Below are 21,512 nucleotides of genomic sequence, written 5' to 3'. Positions count from 1 at the left end.
AGTTTTCTCTGTTCCACTTGACTTTGGAATGACCCACAAGTGGAGTGAGAAAATCCGTATAAATCTAGAAGCTCTCTTTCGCTTGGACTACGGAAGGAAAGGCATTGGTGAGAGCGAGTAAGCATCAAATAAAAAGTACAAAGTTGACAGTAGCTTGGTCAAATACAAGATAAGGTGCAAGGGTGCTAGTGACTAAGGGCTTGTTTGGTTATCAATCTCAAACTCACATTTTTACATTTTAAACAATACTAGTCACAGACATGCGCGTTGCGCGTGATAAATTTGTTTTTGATAGTGTTATTATTATATATTATTAATTATTAATATTTTTCTATGCATTACTACTTGAAATGCATTATATATGTATGATCAATATATTGTAGGATTCATGGTGATTGGAGGTTTTGGTGATGGAATTAATTGTGTATTATTAGAGATTAGTATTTGGAATAGAATGTGGAAATTTTATTCGTTGGACATACTTGAAGAAACAGTCTAGCTTTTGAACTTGCAATAATTCATAATCAACCAGTAGAAAATATGAACAACCTACACAACCAAAAGATAATATAAAATATATTTTAGCATAGCCTTTTTCATTTTATTTATAATTGAGAGTTAGACATTCTTGAATAAGCAATCCAACTTTAAAACATGCAAATTAACAGGTAACCTGTGAGCAACGGGTGGGTAAAATAGTAATTAAAACGGTGACAGGTATCCAGATTAGCATATTGTTGCAAATATCAGATGTACATAGCCTAATCTTTCTGCTAGTGCTTGTCAACTTCAGTAAATTCTGCGAGGTTAGCCAAAGTCGGATAGAGCTTGTTTTTAGGACCGGCATATAGGAAGCAAGTTCAAGTTCTCAAACAAGTCATTACTGCTATTCTATCCGAACTTGACTACATAATAGCTAGTTGTTACAGACAGCCCATGAGTATGTAGTGTTACCATTAGAAGCCTTGTCAACAAGTTAACAAGTAACAGAATCTGTAATTATCTATTGGTGATAGACCAAAGTGCAATTATTAGGGTATTGATAAAGATAAAACAGACATTGTATGATACTAGCTAGAACCAGTAACAGACCACAAGCATTAACAAATGTACAAAGCAAGCAATAAGACTCATTCCTGCAATTTTCACATGCGCCCTAACCTTTGTGCTCCTTGCCAAGTTGGGGATTAAAATCGACAAGCAGTCTTCTTTTAGATGATGAAAAATCAATCTGCTGGCAACCTTTACCTGACAGAAACTTAAAGGTGGAGTGCCGACAATTCTGGCTTTGAAAGAAAACCACAAAGATGTGCAGATTGAGATAAAATGTAACCCCTGCAAGCCATGTTCATTTACAGCCTTAGCATATATAGCTTCTATTGCAATGTTTGGAAACTATCAACAGAACAATAATGCGTGCGAAGTTTTTGAGCTAAACAAAAGTTATTTAATTTTTTCAGTTCATTGAAGGCTTATTGGGACAATAGACCACACAATGGGAGCCTCCCATTATGCAATGATAATAGACTTTACCAACCGTATTCATTGACATCTACAAAGTAATTTCAGCATGAATTCCATAAAATCTCTTTTATTTATTTATTTTTTTCTTGGTAACGGTTCTAAGTATGGAAATTGTAATACATACTTTGAGGCAACTTCTATGTTGCTAGCTGATTCCTACAGTGATATAAAGCAACTTCTACATTATATGCTGGTTTATATTTTGTATTTTGTGGTTTTGTTAGAGGTTTGTTCAAATAACCTATATAAAAGAAAAAGTTAGATGTAACATCAAATGCATACCTTGTTTCATTATGTATTATTATTGACAATATTTTTTAGGTTGTTTTTGTTTTTGTTTTCAATAATGTCTAGTATGTGCTAATTGCTTATCATTTTTGTGCAGTATGGCTGCTGCAAATGCTGGACAGATTAACCATGCACAGCCTGGCCCCATTGACACGTCAGTGTTGACGTTGCAGCCCAACCATCGATCAGAAGCCATTTGGAATGGGCAGGTAAAACACACTACTAAAGATTTCACTTTTTTTTGTGTGTGGTGAATTTCGTTTTTTGAACCTGGACTTTAGTTTGTTTCTAAGTCTTTTCTTTCTATGAATATTACATGTTTATTTAGAAAAAACGAATGTTTAACATTGATGCCAATAAGAGATTTTATGACCTAAATATTTTTAAAGTGTAATTTTCTTAGTTAGCATCAAGTCATTAACTAGCTTTTAGAAATTAATAATAAATAAATAGAAAAAGATACATAAAAATCATCTTCCAAACTACTTTTTATGCTAAAGCAGCATAGATTGAACTAATACATATTGGGAATTTTGCTAATTTAGTACTTTTGCAATTCAACTGGTAATGCCATGACAAAAACGTAATCATTTCCTCCATCATCAGCATCTTCATGGAATCTTCACAGTCAACAGCATCATAGTCTCATTTTCATCCTTTCTTCTGTGTCCTTGAAAATTCAACAAAAAGTTTGTGTGGATTGCTTGCAGATCCATGGCTCTATATCAAGATCAGGGAAATTGAACTCCCTTTTATTTCTCTTTTAATACTTTTATTGATAAAATCTAGGAAAATTGATAAGTGAAAATATCATTAAAAGCACTGAAAGAAACCCAGCTATGCCGCAAGGACACAAACATTTGAATCCCTAATGTGGTGTTTTTTCTCCTTGTTATTTAGTAACTCAAATCACTTGTCAATGATTAAATAGATTAATAAGAAGGTATCATGTACAGTGCCAACTGTGAACTAATAATAGAAAAACGGGGTAAGAGTGATATATAAAAAAATTAATTGTTAAAACCATAAGGGACTAGTCATTCCTTAAATTGTTGTTTACGATAGAAATATTTGATTAAGAAAGAACAAATCCTTAACCCATGTCCGTCTGTCTGTCTGTGCGTGGGTTTTGGTTTGGGGGGGGGGGGGGGGGAGAGGGGAGAGAATACGTTGATCTGTAGCAAGAGAAGTCTTATGTATCATGATCTGTGAGCTAGTAAGCTAGTAGATATTGACTAAGGAAAAAAAATGAAACCACATAATTGGGAGAATATAAAAATAACAATTCTGAGTACAACAGAAAGGAGAAAGCACCTGAGCTGCAGCAATTTTTTTTAGCAGAGTCCGTAATAAGCAAACAGAAATCTGGCCATCTCAAAGATCTGCATGCAAACTTTCAGGCTTGTACCACAATGAGAAATCAATTCCTTTGCTCTTCAATTTCTCTGTTGCAGGTCCAATTCTCTCCAAAAGCTGCATTTCAGAAGATTAAAAAATCTAAGCAATTTAAGAAAACTAGCCAGACCCAAGTGAAATACTCTAGCACTTTCTTCCCTTCCATTTAAAGTTATTTTATTTCCCAAGAAGTTGCAAGTCAATTATGATATGCAACACCAGAAACCCAATTGAAAAATAGTCTTAGATTCTTCACATTGAATCCCCTCAGAATATGAAAATACGGTTTTTTTTTTTTAATGAGTAAAATGAATTTTTTTAAAAGAGCATAAAAGCAGAGCAACCCAAGTACATCGGAGTTATACAAAGGAACACTTGGGGGCAAACCCTACAGATTTAACATCTGAAATTCATATTATCAATAAAATCAAATAAACCTGAAGAGGTATTGTCCTAGCAGTTTGCTCCCATATGTGTGAAGATCACAAGAATAAAACATCACCTATACTATCATGAGTTCGCTGCCGTCAAAATACACATTTAACTCTCTCCAAATACTCTACATCGAACTGACACAAATGAAGAGCCTTTTCTGACAATTTAGCACTTAAATAGTGAGAGTGCTAAAATAGTTGTTAGGGTGTTAGTTGCATTTAACCCTAGTTGTTAATCAAATCAAGTAAGAGACAATTTCTTGAAACAAGGATACAGCAATGGATTTGGTTTTCTGTTGTCATTATTAAGTTTCCAGGTTACAAGTCAATTTAGATCTGGCCATAAATAAATCATATGACTTTTTAATTAGTCATGTGACCACTGCAAGACAGATTTAAAATCATCAGATTAGATCTTAATTGATGGTTGTAATCATGTCTTTGCTAGGCCAAAATTTTAGCAAATGTTTGTGGTGTTTGGGTACTTGTGTTGTTGGTTGGGATTTACTTTTACAATTATGTATCCATGCATATGTTAATTGGCTAATGACATTAACAATTGGGCTTAATTTTGTAATTAGCTCAAAATTAATGTAAGTCATAAAATTGGGTTTTGAAGTATGTTTTCTTATAAACAAAACACAAAAATAAGAATTTTCCATTTAGTATTTACCTTTTTTTCCAAATTATTTTTTATTGGGATTTAAAAAAATGGATATGTCCATTAATTATAAATTTCAAAGTAAGTTTTAAGTAAATTTATAGATTTCCTATTTGCTTTTGGCAGTTAGTGAGTTAGTTCCATCCTTCGTTCAACACTACTAAATTTTTGCGATATGTAAATGCTAGTGAGCTCACCCAAGTGATGAAGGCTCATCTTCAAGGACAAGTTTGGTTATAAGCTGAACTAGTATGATTTTGCTTAATAATTTAGCAAATCCTGCCCACCCCGCCTAGGCTCAGCCTCACCTACTTTTGTTTCATGCCTAAGCCCAACCCCTAATTAGCAAGCCCAATAACTATTGGATTTGATACCCAATAGCTCAAAGGTGTCCAGCTATAGTTCAAGCCTTGCTGCTTGTCAGTCTGTCTAACTTTCTTTTCTTCCATGGATGATGGGTCTATCACTTTCTTAGATGATTCGTAGGTGTAACTTCTTTTACTTTTTTTTTATTTGAACCTTTAAAAAAAAAAAAATTTCTTTGAACATATTTTGACAAGAATTATGATACTAGATAAGGGAATTGCCTCTTTCTTTAATAAATTAAGAATTATGATACTCTACTAGATAAAGGCATTGCACTAAAATTTAGAAGGGGCCAAAGCATAACTAACTAGTATGATCATTAGGATAAGAAATTTGGAAATATCAGACGTTGAGCAAGATCATTAGCTTGAATTTCAAACACTTTAGGCGTTTCAAACACTTCATTGGGTCTGGCTGTTTTTGTTGAACGTCTTCCATTTATTGGAATAATTCAATACCATTATGATTTTGATCTCATTCCATGCATGCATAAAGAACTGTTCTCTAATAATTGTCACGCTTCGACCTCATGTTAACAAGTCCATGATGTAATATCATTGTTGTACGAGTAATGAAAGAAATTAATTAGAAGCTGATCTAAACTTTCAAATCTTGATTATAGTCTGATGCCAAACCACGAAGTTTTTCAACAATAAAAGCGATTTTGAAATCCCGTCGCAAAGAATCGCATACATAGGCATTTTGGAAAGATATATGAAAGGCTACGAGCCTACGAGAGGAGAAGGACAATTTACAACAAGGAATTACTCTGCGATTATTTTATAAGATGGTAGATAACAATGCCTAATCTTTATATAATTACAGCCAGAGAACTAGTAGCTTGCCTTATGGTGCCAGCTGTACTATAGCTAGTATACCACTCCTATTCATCTACCCTATAACATTTAAAATGAGATATGATATCTTGTGTAACAATTTCATATAATGTCTCTCTCGTATAAGAATGAATCTTATGGTTGTACACAAGTTATGATTAGGCATTGAGATGTGGTATCTTAGGTAATCACTTCAGGATTGAGTTAGGTTGCTCTTACTGATTTAATAACTTGAATTAGCTCTTCGATTTCCCTTCTTAACTCATTTTATAAGTCATGTACGGATTGCATCACTAAGATATATTCCATGTCAGCACTGAGATAATGTACAAAGTGATGTTGATATTAGCAAGATGATTGTGGGGGAGGGAGGGGGGGGGGGGGGGGGGGTGGGAAGCAGCAATAACTAACCTTTTCATGCAGTGCACCATTGGATACTAAAATAGATCTATCAAACACACAGAACTTTCCACCATCCATGCGAGTAACTGTGCCACCAGCTTCTTCAACTATCTGCAATAAAAGGCATGAAACAAATTCACTAAATAAGCAAAAGATGAATTTGGAACAATTTGATTCCTTCAAACAAATAATACCTTTGGAGAAGACTTAGAATGAAAATCCAATGAAGCATCTAAATGATCTCAGTTGCCACTAGGGGCATCTTCTCTAGGAGGATATCTTAAAAAGTTTGACATAATTATAAAACAACTGTTGGACAAATCCTGTTTGAATTGATCTAGAACATCCTTTCCATTTTGAAGAATCTTCAACCCAATGATGGTATGTCAAGCACATGTTGACAACACAGTCATGATCACCCTAATATCTATTCAAACGCTTTCAGAGGTATACATCTATATATATTAAAACTGTGCAGAAGTACAAGTGCAGCACTTCAAATCCTTTCTTTACTCTCTAAGGTACTTCTGCATGCATCTATAATATGGTCAATTTCCAAAATTGCACATACATAATCGGGTTTGTGTCTACATTTTAACACTATCTCTTCCTCACTAAATTTTCGTTTTAAATCACAAGATAGAGAAGGGATTAATTCCCTCCCCCTGTGATTTGTTTCTAAGTCTTTTCTTTCTATGAATATTACATGTTTATTTAGAAAAAACGAATGTTTAACATTGATGCCAATAAGAGATTTTATGACCTAAATATTTTTAAAGTGTAATTTTCTTAGTTAGCATCAAGTCATTAACTAGCTTTTAGAAATTAATAATAAGTTGTATGTTAATCCACCCCACATGTTAGTCCATGGTGGGTGTTATAAATACTATAAACAACTTCTATTGCACTCAACTTGCTGTCATATGTTAATCCATGGTATGTTTTGTGCAGGATCCAGGGTCCCTTAAATGTCGTGCCCGTAGTGAAGAGTTCTCGAATCGAGAGCCAATGGTGGACGATCGAGTCATTGACATCATTAAGGCACTTGGTTTGGAGGGACTTCTCAAGACTCCGGGTAGAGAGATTGATCATGGCCTGATAACGGCCTTAGTGGAGCGATGGCGGCCCGAGACTCACACATTCCACATGCCGCATGGTGAGGTCACCATCACACTGCAGGATGTGGAGGTTCTTCTTGGACTTCCTGTTGATGGTGACGCTGTAACAGGGAGCACACAAAAAGAATGGGAGAATGTGTGCGATGAGTACCTTGGCTTTCGACCTACCAATGAAGACCATCTGGAACGTGCTGGCCAAAGGATTCTCATCAAACGGCTTTTGGAGCAAGTTGCCCATCCACTGCCGCCTAATGCTGAAGACGATGAAGTGCATAGGTACGCACGATGCTACATCCTAGCGCTATTGGGGGATACAATCTTCATGGACAAATCCGGTGATAGGGTGCATCTAATGTGGGTGCAGCAGTTGGAAGACCTTCGCAACCCACGAAGGTATAGTTGGGGAAGTGCTTGCCTTGCATGGTTGTACTGACAGTTATGCAGGGCAAGCGATAAGAAAGCTAGTCAGATTGGTGGGTGTTTATTGTTGGTCCAGTATTGGGCGTGGGCCAGATTTCCCTATTTGTGCCCGGTAGTTGAGCGTGGCCCACCAGTGGGTGCTTATGGTCCTCCAGTGCGTGGTCCACTGTCCCTTAAGTAAGTCTGTACCTTAGTAACTTCATTTACAATATGTGAGCATTACCTAAGCTTACAATCATGTAACTTAAAATATAAATTTTTTATTTTTATTTAAAAGGGTTGTACGAATCATTTATGTCAACATTTAAAAATGTTAAACTGAGTTTCAATATATATGATTACGTTAATATACTCTAATTTTGTCATTGTCATATGGCTTGTATGTGCTTTGTTTTTATAAGGACTTTTTTCATTCTAGTGATATTATTAATTGAGGAAATTTCTATAAGATTCTATTAGTAGTTATATCTGATTACATTATAGTTTTAATCATAATATTATCTTACTTGGGAAGTTGTAGATATTGATCCCCTGTTCTTGATTGTAGGTGGGTGTGGGTCCCAAACAAGAAAAATAGGCCCGCCCAGGTCTTCAGGGACAGGTATCGGGAGCAAATAGCTTTAATGTTGCCAAACCAGGTATGAAAATGCTTTGTTCAACATGTTCAAGAACAAGATATATATTTGCTGAACTTTTAAATAGAAAGATAGTTGCCTAATGTGTTGCATATTTTTTTTGGGCTGTTGTAGGTGGTGTGGCAGCCGTATGAAGATGAATACGAGAACCTTCCGCTGTGGTGCGTTGCAGGGAGGGCAGTGTGGACGGCAATCGTGCCGCTTGTATGTTTCCATCTAGTAGAGAAACATACACCGGATCGTGTCGTTCGGCAATTTGGGATGATCCAAGAAATTCCCCGCCATGTTAACACGGACCCGGTGCTTCATGCAATTGATTTGAGGGGGAAGATCGGTGTTGATTGGATGCGGAGACATGCTATGCATCTCACGGACTGGGGTCATCGCCTTCAACGGCATTGTCAAGCAGTGCTTGGTGATATGCCTCTACAGCACGAGTACTTCGATTGGTTCACAAGGATAACTCGAAGGTTTATCGATATCCCTGGTGCTAGATTCATTCTAATGGTAACTTCTCCATGTGTTCTACATCTTACCGTACTTGTTACTTAGTTTACCACTGTTTAGAGAACTCTTCTTATGTGGTCCAATGTTTGCTTAGCATCAAACCTCCCTTTTAAATTGTTGTCTGCTTAAGATTGCTTATAGACAATCTTGTTGATTTACCTTATAGAGAACTTTGTTCATATACAAATCTAATTTGGGATGCTCTAAGGTCATATCTCGTATTTCAGCCTTTAGAGTTATGGTATACATTCATCTTTCCATTTTTATTATTTTTAATTTTTTTCCTCATTTGGCATTGGCAATTTGCATTTTTGAGAAGACGATATCCGCTAACTACATCTTTAATACAAAAGTTAATTTCAATTTAGTCCAATGTAACACTTGGTGTCCCTATAATTTCCAATTATTAGTTGCCGTATCAATTTGGAACCAACCTTTATTATACTATTGATTGGCTTTCTTCATTTTCATATTGCATTATTAATATACTTGGTTTTTCCATGTGCAGATTGAAGGATATGTCTGTGTGATGCGCCGTCACCCAGTGGGCATGGAGGAGCACAATGACATTATTAATGAGCTGGAGGCAGTGCATGAGATTGGGCGTGTACGACCTCGGGAACCTGAGGCCCCGAACGAGGAGGCAGCTACTCCTGTGGCAGCGCCTACTCAGAGGCCAAGCACTACTGAGAGCCCAAGCACGAGCACAGCTCCTGCCGGACGTTGCTCTCGTCCGCCTGTTGCTACCCCTCAGGTTGTCTCTACCCTCGATCCCTCTCCATCCACCGCACATCCATCCCTTAGCCCCACCATCCCTTCACCCACCCCACATCCATCCGTTAGCCCCACCATCCATTCACCCACCTCACATCCATCCCCTACCCCCACCATCCCTTTAGCCACTCCACATGAGTCCCCTAGTCCCACCATCCCTCCACCCACCCCACATGAGTCCCCTAGTCCCACCATCCCTCCACCCACCCCACATGCCTGTCCTGGGTCTGACATTCGTCCACCCACCCCACGGTCATTTCCTGAGCTATCACCTATTCCATCATTTGACCTGGGTCTTGATCAAACCCCTCCTGACTTGCAACAGGACCCACCTTCCCACAGTACATCCACTGGCCCTTCTTCAGCCATCGACCCACCCCATGTTCAGCCTGAGCAGCCTGTTGGGTTAGCTGCAGCGGCAGAAGGTCGGCCAAAACGCATATCTAAGGCACCTCCTTGTGGGACAGGGGGGCACAAACATGGACACAACGCTGGGCCGGAGGCATCTGACGAAGGACATGCAAGACCTCCTCCTTATTATACGAGAAAGCGTAAGGTTCAAAAAAGGTAACTCAAATGATACCTTATTCCTTTAACTGGACATTTCAAGCTGGTGTTGAAAAGTTCATGAAATTATTTTTGTGGCCAAAATGATTTTAATGTACATTATTTGAACTAGGTGAAAGGTACAGTTGGGACATTAGCTGGAGGTAGATATTCATGTGTTTGTGAATGATACAATTCTTGTTGCTGTTATCTTCGAGGTACATATTCATGTGTTTGTGGTTATCTATGGTTCTCTTGTTATTAATGAAAAGAAGTTTAATTCCCGCTTCCGTGTGCATGCATTAACAAGAACTAACTATCTTGCTTTATGTTCTGTTTCAGCAGTAGCTACAAACTTGTTGCATCAATGATTCTTTGTTGACAATATTCTTCTTGTTTCCTCAGCTCTTATATTTATTTATAGTTTCTCCATTTCGTAAGGCAAGTGACTATGTTTTGAGGTTTTTTGGTTATTGGCAGTGTATAGAGATTTTCAACTTGTGATGCTAATGGTTAGTGAACTTTGTGCAGGTATTGAAGAAATTGCTCAAGGATGATGCCATATCCAAAGCAAGGATTAATACTGAGGTTGGTTACTTCATACAATTAAATTTGTAAATGGTTCGTGGGTGTGTTGTTTTCCATGGCATGACTTATTTCTAATAGGTTTCTAATCTTTTTTTACTGAAAAGTATTTTCGTCAAAATGGGCTTAAAGCTTCAAGTCGTGGGTTCACGTCATAACCCACGACCTGAGGCATAAATCAATAATTGGGTTCTCAAAGTTACTCACAAGTTCATCTTTTGGAAGTTCATATGGAGGCATGTTTTCAAGTTCTGCTTCAGCAGCAGCAAGATAAAGTTAGCTTTAATTATTCAATGTTTCCGAGATTCTTCTTGCTTCCTCAGGTCTTCTATTTCTTTATATTTTTTCCTAAGGGGTATTAGAAAGAAATATAAAGAAGTGGAACACGTGAGGTTGCAAGAAGAATCTCGGTAACAAAGAATCATTAAAGCTAACTTTTTCTTGCTGCTTGTAAAGCAGAACTTGAAAACGTGCCTCCATATGAACCTCCGAAAGATGAACTGGTGAGTAACTTTGAGAACCCAATTATTGCACCTGATCGGAGTAAGCTGTCAAAACGGCATGGTGCAACTTCTGCGGCTCAGGTAATTAATCTTTATTGCTTGAATTTGTACTTCATGCAGAAGTTGGGCTTATGCTCTGCTTTTTGGTTATTAGCCTTTTCTTGTTAGCCTATCATTAAATTGTAGAAATTCTGGAAGTATGCATAGGATTGCATGATTTATTTATGATTGACAAAGAATATTTAAACTATATCATTCCACCTTTTTGTTATCTTTCCTTGTATGCTTCATGATTAAATAACCATTATGTTTTGCAAAAAAATACATCAAATTTGCAGTTAGGGTGTATAGTTGTCTATTCAACCCATTTTCTTGCTAATCATCTTTTTTGGAGTGTTAGGTCGTACCATGCTAAAATAATTGTTGCAGATAATTTTATAATCTATATCATTCACCTGCAGACTTAATTTACTATAGTGGGCTTGTTATGATTGGTTATTTAATTGTCATATCCTTGCACATCATTATCATTATTTATTCTTGAGTTGGTATTATAATTCTGTATCCCTATATATGCATTCTGATATCTTTGTATGCTTCTGGACAGAAAAACCATTTGTCTGGCTTTTACAAACCTTATTTGAAGCTATCTTTTGACACGGTTCAACAATTAATGAATGTGAAGAGTGACCTATTGCATGTCGTTCAAAGAAACCAGGAAAAATTTGATGCTGCAGAAGCATATGAGTCCATTATAGCAGGGAAAAGGTAAGGCTCTATTCTTCATTCAGGTTCCATTTGCGTTGAACCAGCCATTATTGCCCTTTCAGTGAAAAGGTTATTGTTTTCTTTCTGCAGTTCTACTCCCTAGCACTGACCTTTTACCTCTTCTTACATGTGGTATCTCTTTACTTATCCCAAAATATTTGGTATTTGATCTGCAGAGAACAAAGGCCTCAAGATTTTGTAGACTGTATTGTTGATCTCCGCGAGTATGATGTTCCTTATCATGTTCGATTTGCCATTGATAATGGTGATTTCTTGTTTCTTTCTATTTCTTTTGAGATTTCATTTTTATTTTTCTATCTCCTTTAGAGACACTGAGAAATTCATGACTCAGATGTACGATGTGGGCAATGGTATGACGTTAGTGTATCCAGTACTGGTCTTATGCTGGAAAAGAGGACAGATCTTTTGCAACGTGCTGAAGTGCATGTTTGTGCATTTGATATTGAGACTACAAAGCTTCCTTTGAAATTTCCTGATGCTGAATACGATTTAATAATGATGATTTCGTACATGGTTGATGGACAAGGGTACCTGATTATTAACAGAGAGGTACACATGATTGGCTTAAGCTTAGTGCTCTTTCAGTGCCTTCTCCAATCTATTTCTTTTGACTTTTTTGTGTACACTCTTCTGCTCTGACAGCTTTCCTGATAAGAAAAGAGTTGGGGGAGATAACGTGGATAGTTCCTTTGAAGCCTCAGACCGAATAAAGATGGTAAGATTGGTTACTCCTTTCATCCTTCAAGGAATTATCCACTTCATCTTATTATTTATTTGATTATGTTTCGCTCTGCATCTTAAGAGCCCATCCAGAACATTTGTAATCCTTAGTAATTGAGATATAAGGCCTTGTTGGGCTGAGTTGATACCTTATACTAAGCAAATGATCGTTTTTTATAGCTCTTATGCAGTGCTTTCTCAGTGAGTTTTACTTGTAGTAAATAAGTACACATGCAACTCTTGCATTTCTAATTTACTTCAATCTGGTTTCAGGATATGGGGCACTTAGAGGACCATATCAAAACCAATAAGAAGCAATCCCCTAAGGCTGAAGTTCAAAATTCTTTAAAGCAAGAGGTATGGAAGTGAATTTTTTCTTCTCAATAACCACGTTATGAAGAATCACAAGACTTAAATCTAATCCTTTTCCTTGGTCATGCCTCTATTCGGCCTATTGCAAATAGGCTCCATCTCTATAGCTGTGATTTCTACTAGTTACTTATTAATTTTAAAATATGTTGCTAGCAGATTCTACAACTTGAGAAGAGATTACAAGACCAATTTGAGGTCCGCCGGGCTTTGGAAAATGCAATGGGATATACGTCTTCCTCTCAGGATAATACAACTGGAACGGTAATGCCCAAGGTATACCTTCTTGCCTACATCTCCCAAACACTGATGTAGATTTGTTTTGGAGAGTAATTTATATAACTTTTCTTGCTAAAGAGGGTGTCCAATGCTCTTCGAACACCTGACTATTCCCTTGAGTGTGTGTAGTCATTTTGTCCCACAAACACCAAGTAATTACAGGGAGGAATCCCTTGGGGGTGGTCCGAAGATGCTGGTTGTGGGTTTTGAAGTTTGAACCCAGGACCTCATTGATCTAATGAGGCCTTAGGAACCACTAGGCCTTGGGGATTTTGAAGAGTAAATTATTATGAACTACTTATACAGTTTAACTGCAGTTTCACCATTTATGTATTTTGTCTATAATGTAGTTGTAAATTTTATCCTAATATCTTAAGGTGTTGCATTATTATTTCTTAATCAAAGAGAGGGAAAACCGGAAAACCAATACTGTGAACAATCTATATCTATGGAGAATTCCCACTTTCTATTTTATTATTATTATTATTATTATTATTATTTTTTGTAATTATGACTTAGACACCATGTGTTATCTTATCCATAAAGGTACTTGTAACTAATGAATCATATGCTCCAATATTTTATTTTATGGTTTAATGCTACTACTAATTGTCATAATTTTTTATGATGCCCTTGTATAACCCCAGTTAACCATGGAATCATGCATAATTCCTATGTTAATTACAGCCTCTGGTTTTGGTTTTCCTTTTGCTTAATAGCTGCATTTTCATTTTCATACTGTAATTTAATGCTACTTTTCGATTACTCCAGCCAGCTACAGAGTTAATCAAGGAAATTGCAGTGTTAGAGTTGGAAGTAGTGTATTTGGAGCAATATCTTCTCTCCTTGTACCGGAAAGCATTTGATCAACAAATAACTATATCTCCATCTTCCAAGGATGACAGATTAAAATCACCTATAAATACTCCAAGAGCAAGGATCCACAAAGCTTCCAGACTTGATATTACATCAAAGAGGGAAAGTTCAGTTGCACAAACTGGTTGTGAGTCGCTTGACAACCCATGGAAGGAATCCAATGGAATTGGTGGGGAGGAGAAGCTATTAGATTCTGGTGTTTATCGCTGTCACTCCTCATTATCTCAACGTTCAGTGTATTCGACTAGGACTTCACCTCCAGTTGATTCTTTGTCTAAGGCTTTACGCGCTTGTCATTCCCAACCTTTGTCCATGATGGAGGTAACTTGAGTCCCATCACATAACCATCTCTACTCTCTAGTTGGAGCTTGGCTCCCCCAGGACAGCCAATTGCATAGATCCACACTACATCAAAAGATGTGTTAAATTTTTTTATTTTTTATTTCCAGAAATATATCCTATTAATTTCAGTTTTCTTTTAACCCAACTTTTTATGAAATAAATGGAGACAAAATGTCACTAGTGCCTTGATGTGGAGGTGTTATTGGCAATAACTTGCAACTGCAACAGAATTATAACAAAAAATGTTTGAGGAATACATACATGAGTTCCCATTCCTAAATTCATTCATACGTTCACAAATTCATATATTGCAATATGGAGACCTTCTCTGGATTATGACTTTCTGTTGTTTCTCTACAGTATGCTCAGAATACTTCGTCAAGTATAATCAGTCTGGCAGAGCATTTCGGTACCCGCATCTCTGATCATGTTCCAGAAACACCTAACAGGCTTTCTGAGGATATGATTAAGTGCATGTCAGCCATATATTGCAAGCTAGCAGACCCGCCTTTGACACATAATGGCCTGTCATCTCCCAATTCGTCTATGTTATCGATGAGTGCATTTTCTCCACAAGATCAGTGTGATATGTGGAGTCCAGGGTTCAGGAATAATTCTTCTTTTGATGTACGCTTAGATAATCCTTTCCATGTGGAAGGACTCAAGGAGTTCAGTGGACCATACAGCACCATGGTTGAAGTCCCTCGGATTTACAGAGATGGTCAGAAACTGGGTGATACTGAACATCTGCTACAAAATTTCAGGTGAATCTTTATGAAATGTTTACTCAAGAAAATATCATACTCAAATGATGTTGAATTTCATTTGATAATGGAATCACTTAGATGTATTCCATGCTCTCTTGCAATTTAATTATGGTCATTGAGTTGTTCTGTTACAGGTCCCTTATTTGTCGATTAGAAGAAGTAGATCCTAGGATGTTGAGTCATGAAGAGAAGCTAGCATTCTGGATTAACATACACAATGCGTTGGTGATGCATGTAATGATTCTTATCAGTAGATATATTAACTGTACAGTGTTAATTCCTGCGTATATCTTTATTTCCGATGCAAATGAAATTTAATCAACTTTTTGCTTTCCAATAGGCATATTTGGCTTATGGGATTCCACAAAACAATGTAAAGAGAGTTTTTCTACTCTTAAAGGTGGGATGTTCCTCATTGTTCCTTTAGGAGAATAGTTAATGTTTTACGTGGTTATTTGTCTTCTTACACTTTTCCACTATCCAGGCAGCATATAACATTGGGGGTCACATCATCAGTGCAGACACTATACAGAGTTCTGTCCTAGGTTGCAGAATGTCTCGTCCTGGGCAGGTGTGCCTAAGCCTTTTCTTTTTTAAAAGTTATCTTGAGGTTATATGAGATTAGTGTTGATATCTTTAGTAAAATTTATGCATTTAAAGTTATGTGAAATGATGTTGGGCTTAAATTCAATTACTGGCCTTGAAAGTGTTAGAACAATAGTTAAGTAATTAAATTCACTCTTTCCCATTAGCTTAAACTTTTGCTATAAGCGGTAGTTTAACATGGTGTTAGGGATGGTGATCCTTAGTTCTAATTCTTTCTCCACTCCACCTCCCATTTAAAGTTAAAAAATTCTAATAATGATTTAAGTGATTAAATTTATCATTTCCGATTAGTCCATATCAGAAAGTTTTTCTTTGGTAGACACAAGACCATCTCTTGCTGCACAGCAGAAAATTTTAAGCCTATCCTCTTATTTACTCTTACTCTTCTCAGTAGGAGGTCAAACTTATGATTCCCAAAGACACATTATCAATTTTTTTTTTGACTTAATTATCTAAATTAATTCTCACTAGAAACAACAATTCCTTGTTGAAGTTAAGTGATTAAATTTATCATTTAAAGTCAAAATCCTCATCAATTATTTGACATTTATTTTAATTATACCACTTGCATGTAGCCAAATTTAAATGCATCATCCACGGTTTTCTTAAGTGAGCGTGCTGTTCCTGTTGCAATATTTGAAACTGATGCTGGTAAAGTTCTGCCATGGTTTTCTTAAATTTCATTTGCTTCTTGTTTATGTACTAAAGAAAGCATGTACACATTTGAATTCACAGAAATAATGAAGCATTATGTGCGGAGATGGTGCAAGATTTCATCAGATGTGGGCATTCGATCCATTATTGACTGGTCTTATTACAAGCAAAGGCTTAGTTCAGCAATTCAGAAAGTTATTACCATTCCTGCAGCAATGCAAAAGGTTTTGTTGCTTGTTCATTGTTATTTGTTGAAGTTATGTATCTCCCTTTTTCTTTTGTGTGCCTCATGTAAGATGAGTTGAAATTTTCAGGTTGCGAATCCCGTCCCTAGGGTACTGCATCCTGATTGGCTGCATAAGAAGGTTCGTGAGAAGGAGGACAAGTTTCGACAACGCAAATTAGTTGATATCTTCAGCTCGTTGAACAGGGATGCATTTTTGAAAAAGAATAGTGATGCTGCTGGCGCCAATGGTGTGATGAATGAAGAAATTGTTAAAGACTTGGAGGACTTTGGAAACAAAAGCAGAAAATCTGTAACTGGACCTAGGATAGTTTGTGATTCACCTTGTTGTTATGACAACTATTCAATATCTAGAAATTTTCATTAGAAATTTGACTGTCATTTGTCATATCTCACAGCCTGCAGACTGGGAGGATAGGGAATATATTGATGATCCTAGTGAGGTTAAACCTGAGGTATTAAAACTTTGTATTTCTTTCTAACTACTGAAAATGCAATTAGTATCTGTATAAATTATGTGCTTCCATTAATGTTTATCTTGGTATTGCAGGGATATGATTCAATTCCAAAAGAAATTCCAGACCCAAAAGCTAAAGAGGTTAGTTGATTGCTTAAGAAGCCATGCATACGCAAAGCCATGTATATGAATTAATGCCTGGCTTTAATGATGTTGGACCCAACACTACTACTAATTGTCATAATTTGTAGGGCTAGTTATATTTCAAAAGGCTGCTTTACGTTCCACTTCTCTCCTCATTTCCCGTTTTCCAGTTTGATGTTTAATGCTGCTATTTTGTGATATGGTGCCTATAGAAAAGATAAAAGAAAACGAAAAATATGATAGAAGATGAAAAAATCTCATAATTTAGTTTCCCTGATCAGCCTGATAACTGGGATGATGAAGAGAATGGTGCGTGGAAACCCCCAAAGGTACCTAATCCAGCGTATAAAGGACCATGGAAGCCCAAGGTATGCCAATTGAGCTCAAGAGATACACAGAAATGCTTGAAGCTTGATTCTCCTTTGCAGTTTCTCATGAGCTTGCTTTTTTGACTTGACAGAAAATTAAGAACCTTGGATTATAAAGGAAAGACTCCTTGGATTGATAATCCAGGTATTGTGAAGCATACCTATATAATTTTTTTCATTGATTATAAAATATAAAATAATTTGGACCGCAGGTACAAAAATTTGAAGTTGACATTAAGTGGTTTCCTTTTTCCTATGTCCAGAGTTTGAAGATGACCCTAATGTTTATGGGCTTAAGCCAATTAAGCATGTAGGAATTGAGGTTTGGCAGGTAGGACATAAGTCTCAATCTACTATGCTAGATAGACTGATTATTATGTTGCTCTTGTTATCAATAAACTATATGATTAATGGGGTCAAATAATGCAGGTAAAGGGTGGGTCAGTTTACGACAATGTTTTGATCTGTGATGACCCAGATTATGCAACACAAGTTGTGGAAGAAGTATTTGCAAACAGGGAGGTGTGGCCCTTCTCCTTAAACTTCATTGTTAGATTCTAGATCAATAGCAGTTCCTTATTTGCATATCTTTTCTGTAACTTCAGATTGAAAAAGAGGCCTTTGAGGAAGCAGAGAAAGTGAGAAAAGCACGAGAGGAAGAGGTTCTTAACGATACTTACTGCTGATTGCAATTTCTTTAGTCTTAGTTGAATTTCATTCCAAGTGATTTTAAATCTTCAAACATCATGCAGGAAGCTCAAAGAGCAAGAGAAGAAGGTGAAAGGAGGAGAAGAGAGCGGGGTTCTGATCGACGGTACAGGGATAGATATAAGGACAGATACAGAAGGGTTTGTACAATTGGCATCACTCCTTTTAAATTTTTCATGATTTCATCTGTTTCTTTTGGTTGTTTGATGATCACCCTTATGATAAAAGTGATAAAGCCTATCATAGGCTTGGGCCAGCCAATCCTTTAATTTTTGAGGAAATTTTGGTCTTCTGTGATTAATTAATTGATTGTGTTGCATTTTCTGTGTATTTAATGGCTGTTCCCCATCAAAGGCTTCTTTACAGACGTGACAAAAGACATTTTTCATATCAAGATTTTATTTTTGTGAAGATGTCATAATAATACAATGAATTTCCTCTGTGGTTGTGTCCAACCAAGATTTTCATTGGAAGCTTTTGGCCTTTTTTCTAAATAATGTTGAATGTACTGCCAATCAGTTGATGGAAACACTTCTTTATTTTAATGGAATTTTATAATAGGAAACTGATGCAGATTGATGATTGTTTTATTTACAAGTTGACCACATTCCATATAGGGAGAGTTTTAGAGAGCTTCCCCCCCCTACCTGGCTCTCTAAAACTCTCCCTATTTTTTGGACTCAAAAGACTTGTATGATTGTTTCAAAGTTTGTCCTAAGTTCAAGGTTTAATTTGTTATGCAGGACCGTCGTGATTACATGGATGATTACCATGTAAGCTTCATTCTTTTCTCTACTTATTTTTATTGCCAAATAGAGGTGGTATTCGTCATGACAAGCATATGTTTTTCTTCTACTGCTGAGAGTTCCCAGTAATTTGTTCAACATCCCCAAGTATTCTGAATTATTTTTATTTACAAGTTGACCACATTCCACATAGGTCTATTTTTATTTATTTTTTTCCTCCATGAATATTAATCTCTAGGAAATCCTGAATGTAGTAAGTAAATTCTCTTTTTGGAAGCATCTTATAGCAGACTTACAGTCAAACATATTGGAATCTATTTTGTTTATTATTATTATTTTTTGTATTTTTTTTCCAGAAGAATCTAATTGCTGAAAAACTTTGTTGCTTTAAGAAATTGCAAGCTTGTTAAGCTGCTTCATAGAATTTATATCTTGAGAGGAAATTTGAAAGAATGTTGGTGTGGAGCAGTTGGCATTGGCAATGTATTAGTGATGAGTGATTTGGAACACACCTTTCTTGTTAAAAAAAAAAAAAAATTGTTTTTTCATTAGTTGGGATGAAGAATGAGTATGTGAAAACAAATTTATTACAATGGGTCTATTTTGCCTTTGATGTCATGGCCTGTTGTGTGAACACAAATAGAACACTGATACTCAATAATTTCAGCCATTTCTTAGGGAAACAATTATTAATTGCAGTTTTTGTATTTTGTGCAGAAATTTCTACTGAACAAACGTGAAATGGAGTTGTTGAAGTTAGAAAACAAGGTTAGGTTTATCCTTGCAGTTGTGAAGGGAGAGATCATTGTAAGTAATAGGAAGAGAGCTGATCTGTTTGTTGAGCTGCAAACAAAAGGTTTCACTCCTTTTCCAAAGAAAACTAAAGCTGTTGAGCCAGAAGTTGCTGGTGCAACTGATGATACAGAAGAAACAGAAGTGAAATCTCCTGCTGACAGCAGTAGTAATGGGGTACAGATAAGTGATTATGAGTATCTACTGGCCATGGCAATTGGAAGCTTGACCATTGAGAAGGTTCAGGAGTTATGCGCTGAAAGGGATAAGGTCAATAAGGAGGTTGATGATTTGAGAAAGGAAACTCCAAAGTCCTTTTGGAGGACAGATCTTGATGCTTTGGAGGGGCAACTCGATGTATGACTGAAAAATTAACAATTCCTTGTGATGATTTGTTTATTTTTGTGTCTTTCTATTTGTTGACTGTTTTTAGTTTTATGTCATTTAGGAGCTAGAGAGAAGTGATGTGAGTCAGAGGAGTTAAGAAAGAAAATGAGAGGCAAAGCAAGGGGTGAAGCTGCTATGAAGTCTGCTAGACAAGCACCCAAGAACCCACGGAAGAACAATAATAAGAAGGCAAATAATGCAGAATCTGTTGCAGAAGCTGTCTCGTCATCTGTGGCTGCAATGGAAATTGGTAAGTGTCAAAAAATATTATGTTTATTATATGGGAATTACTTTTTGTTTGATTTTTGGTTTACTTCTGCTTCATTTACCAGAGAAAGCTCCTGAGGCAGCAAAACCCAAAGACAGAGCAGGCTCTAGGAAAGCTCCTGCTAAGGTCTGTTTCTGTTCCTATGCTTCCCAGCAACTAATATAAGATCTGCATAATACGTTTTATTTTTAAGTCTTTGATTGGTCAAGTTATGAGAGAATAGCATGGTGCCTTTTGATGTATGAACTTCCTCTATAGATTGTTTGGCTTATATTTTGTGAACTTGTCCGATCAGCTTGTGTTAAGATTCTTTCAAATAGTGTTTCAAAAGGGACAGTATCATTTTCAGCAATTCGTGACTGATGGTTTTGTAGAAGCAAGATGGTTTCTCCATTTGAAAAACCAGTTTTAGTTTCTCGGAACAAGCAGTGAGCATTTTATAGTTGGGCAATAATAGGTCTCATGTTGACTGCCATGAAGATCAAAACTATAAACACATGGGTTATGACTTTATGTTAAGTGCCAACTTTGGCATCAACTTTAGCTCTCGTTTGATCTGGCATATGTATTTCATGCAAGACTTACAAGGGTTATGACTTTACAATAAGTCCCATTTGGTCCATTTCGGTCTAATTTGGTCCACTTAGGTCCACTTTGGTTAATTCGGTCCAATTCAGTGTACTTGGTCCTTTTGGTCTATTTTGGTCCAATTCGGTCCACTTAGGTCCATTCCGTCCATTTAGGTTCATTCGGTTCACTGCAGTCCAATTCGGTCTATTAGGTTCATTCAGTCTATTTTAGTCCACTTCAATCCTATTCGGTCCACTTAGGTCCATTCAGTCCAATTCAGTTTTGGGCTCGAAGTTTTATTTTATTTTTCTTAATTTTTAGGTTGAAAAGCATGAAATTTTATTCTATTTCTGTCAAACTCTTTAGTTTTAGGTTAAAAAATACAAAAAAAATAGGTATTGGAAATAAAGATATGGGCCCTAGAAAAGCAAT

The 21,512-nt window shown here is 36.5% G+C and overlaps 3 protein-coding genes and 2 long non-coding RNA genes across 5 annotated transcripts; 4 read left to right on the top strand and 1 right to left on the bottom strand.

Moving 5' to 3' along the window:
* The first annotated feature begins 28 nt into the window (after window positions 1–28).
* Window positions 29–9,498, top strand: LOC115972861 (serine/threonine-protein phosphatase 7 long form homolog). Its single transcript, XM_031093096.1, has 8 exons — window positions 29–117; window positions 1,910–2,021; window positions 6,858–7,450; window positions 7,538–7,621; window positions 7,992–8,082; window positions 8,194–8,586; window positions 9,095–9,340; window positions 9,430–9,498. The coding sequence occupies exons 1-8, from the start codon at window positions 29–31 to the stop codon at window positions 9,496–9,498; spliced, it is 1,677 nt and encodes a 558-aa protein (XP_030948956.1).
* On the bottom strand, window positions 2,507–6,107 carry LOC115972878. Its single transcript, XR_004087551.1, has 3 exons — window positions 5,916–6,107; window positions 3,127–3,285; window positions 2,507–2,532 (listed from the first exon to the last, which is right to left on the bottom strand). It is a non-coding gene; the product is annotated as an uncharacterized LOC115972878 (long non-coding RNA).
* Window positions 9,499–9,501: 3 nt separating the features above from the next.
* Window positions 9,502–10,342, top strand: LOC115972845. The gene is made up of 3 exons (XR_004087549.1): window positions 9,502–9,927; window positions 10,040–10,124; window positions 10,252–10,342. It is a non-coding gene; the product is annotated as an uncharacterized LOC115972845 (long non-coding RNA).
* A 1,288-nt stretch (window positions 10,343–11,630) lies between these two features.
* LOC115972851 (DNA polymerase epsilon catalytic subunit A-like) lies at window positions 11,631–13,104 on the top strand. The gene is made up of 6 exons (XM_031093084.1): window positions 11,631–11,762; window positions 11,939–12,027; window positions 12,115–12,332; window positions 12,426–12,498; window positions 12,777–12,860; window positions 13,032–13,104. The coding sequence occupies exons 1-4, from the start codon at window positions 11,668–11,670 to the stop codon at window positions 12,432–12,434; spliced, it is 411 nt and encodes a 136-aa protein (XP_030948944.1). The 5' UTR covers window positions 11,631–11,667; the 3' UTR covers window positions 12,435–12,498; window positions 12,777–12,860; window positions 13,032–13,104.
* A 1,157-nt stretch (window positions 13,105–14,261) lies between these two features.
* On the top strand, window positions 14,262–20,592 carry LOC115972852 (DNA topoisomerase 2-like). Its single transcript, XM_031093085.1, has 20 exons — window positions 14,262–14,348; window positions 14,730–15,133; window positions 15,271–15,370; window positions 15,477–15,536; window positions 15,621–15,707; window positions 16,318–16,393; window positions 16,478–16,620; window positions 16,711–16,950; window positions 17,039–17,095; window positions 17,191–17,238; window positions 17,523–17,608; window positions 17,702–17,754; window positions 17,873–17,940; window positions 18,039–18,131; window positions 18,215–18,271; window positions 18,362–18,457; window positions 19,061–19,090; window positions 19,781–20,212; window positions 20,304–20,492; window positions 20,575–20,592. The coding sequence occupies exons 1-19, from the start codon at window positions 14,340–14,342 to the stop codon at window positions 20,337–20,339; spliced, it is 2,175 nt and encodes a 724-aa protein (XP_030948945.1). The 5' UTR covers window positions 14,262–14,339; the 3' UTR covers window positions 20,340–20,492; window positions 20,575–20,592.
* Window positions 20,593–21,512: the final 920 nt, after the last annotated feature.

Source organism: Quercus lobata, unplaced genomic scaffold (assembly GCF_001633185.2).
Source record: "Quercus lobata isolate SW786 unplaced genomic scaffold, ValleyOak3.0 Primary Assembly Scq3eQI_107, whole genome shotgun sequence".
In the NCBI taxonomy this organism is placed as follows: domain Eukaryota; kingdom Viridiplantae; phylum Streptophyta; class Magnoliopsida; order Fagales; family Fagaceae; genus Quercus; species Quercus lobata.
Note: the sequence above shows the minus strand (reverse complement) of the source record. Positions and strands in the feature narration are given on the sequence as shown.

What these genes read in the sequence shown, in the direction of transcription:
- LOC115972851 (XM_031093084.1), top strand. Translation starts at nt 11,668, where the DNA reads ATGAATGTGAAGAGTGACCTATTGCATGTCGTTCAAAGAAACCAGGAA. An exon ending in TCCATTATAGCAGGGAAAAG is followed by an intron (nt 11,763 to 11,938) that starts GTAAGGCTCTAT and finishes TTTGATCTGCAG; the next exon opens with AGAACAAAGGCCTCAAGATT. An exon ending in TCGATTTGCCATTGATAATG is followed by an intron (nt 12,028 to 12,114) that starts GTGATTTCTTGT and finishes TTCATGACTCAG; the next exon opens with ATGTACGATGTGGGCAATGG.
- LOC115972861 (XM_031093096.1), top strand. Translation starts at nt 29, where the DNA reads ATGACCCACAAGTGGAGTGAGAAAATCCGTATAAATCTAGAAGCTCTC. An exon ending in GTGCTAGATTCATTCTAATG is followed by an intron (nt 8,587 to 9,094) that starts GTAACTTCTCCA and finishes TTCCATGTGCAG; the next exon opens with ATTGAAGGATATGTCTGTGT. An exon ending in CGCCTGTTGCTACCCCTCAG is followed by an intron (nt 9,341 to 9,429) that starts GTTGTCTCTACC and finishes TCCATCCGTTAG; the next exon opens with CCCCACCATCCATTCACCCA.
- LOC115972852 (XM_031093085.1), top strand. An exon ending in CAGACCCAAAAGCTAAAGAG is followed by an intron (nt 17,239 to 17,522) that starts GTTAGTTGATTG and finishes TTCCCTGATCAG; the next exon opens with CCTGATAACTGGGATGATGA. An exon ending in AAGTATTTGCAAACAGGGAG is followed by an intron (nt 18,132 to 18,214) that starts GTGTGGCCCTTC and finishes CTGTAACTTCAG; the next exon opens with ATTGAAAAAGAGGCCTTTGA.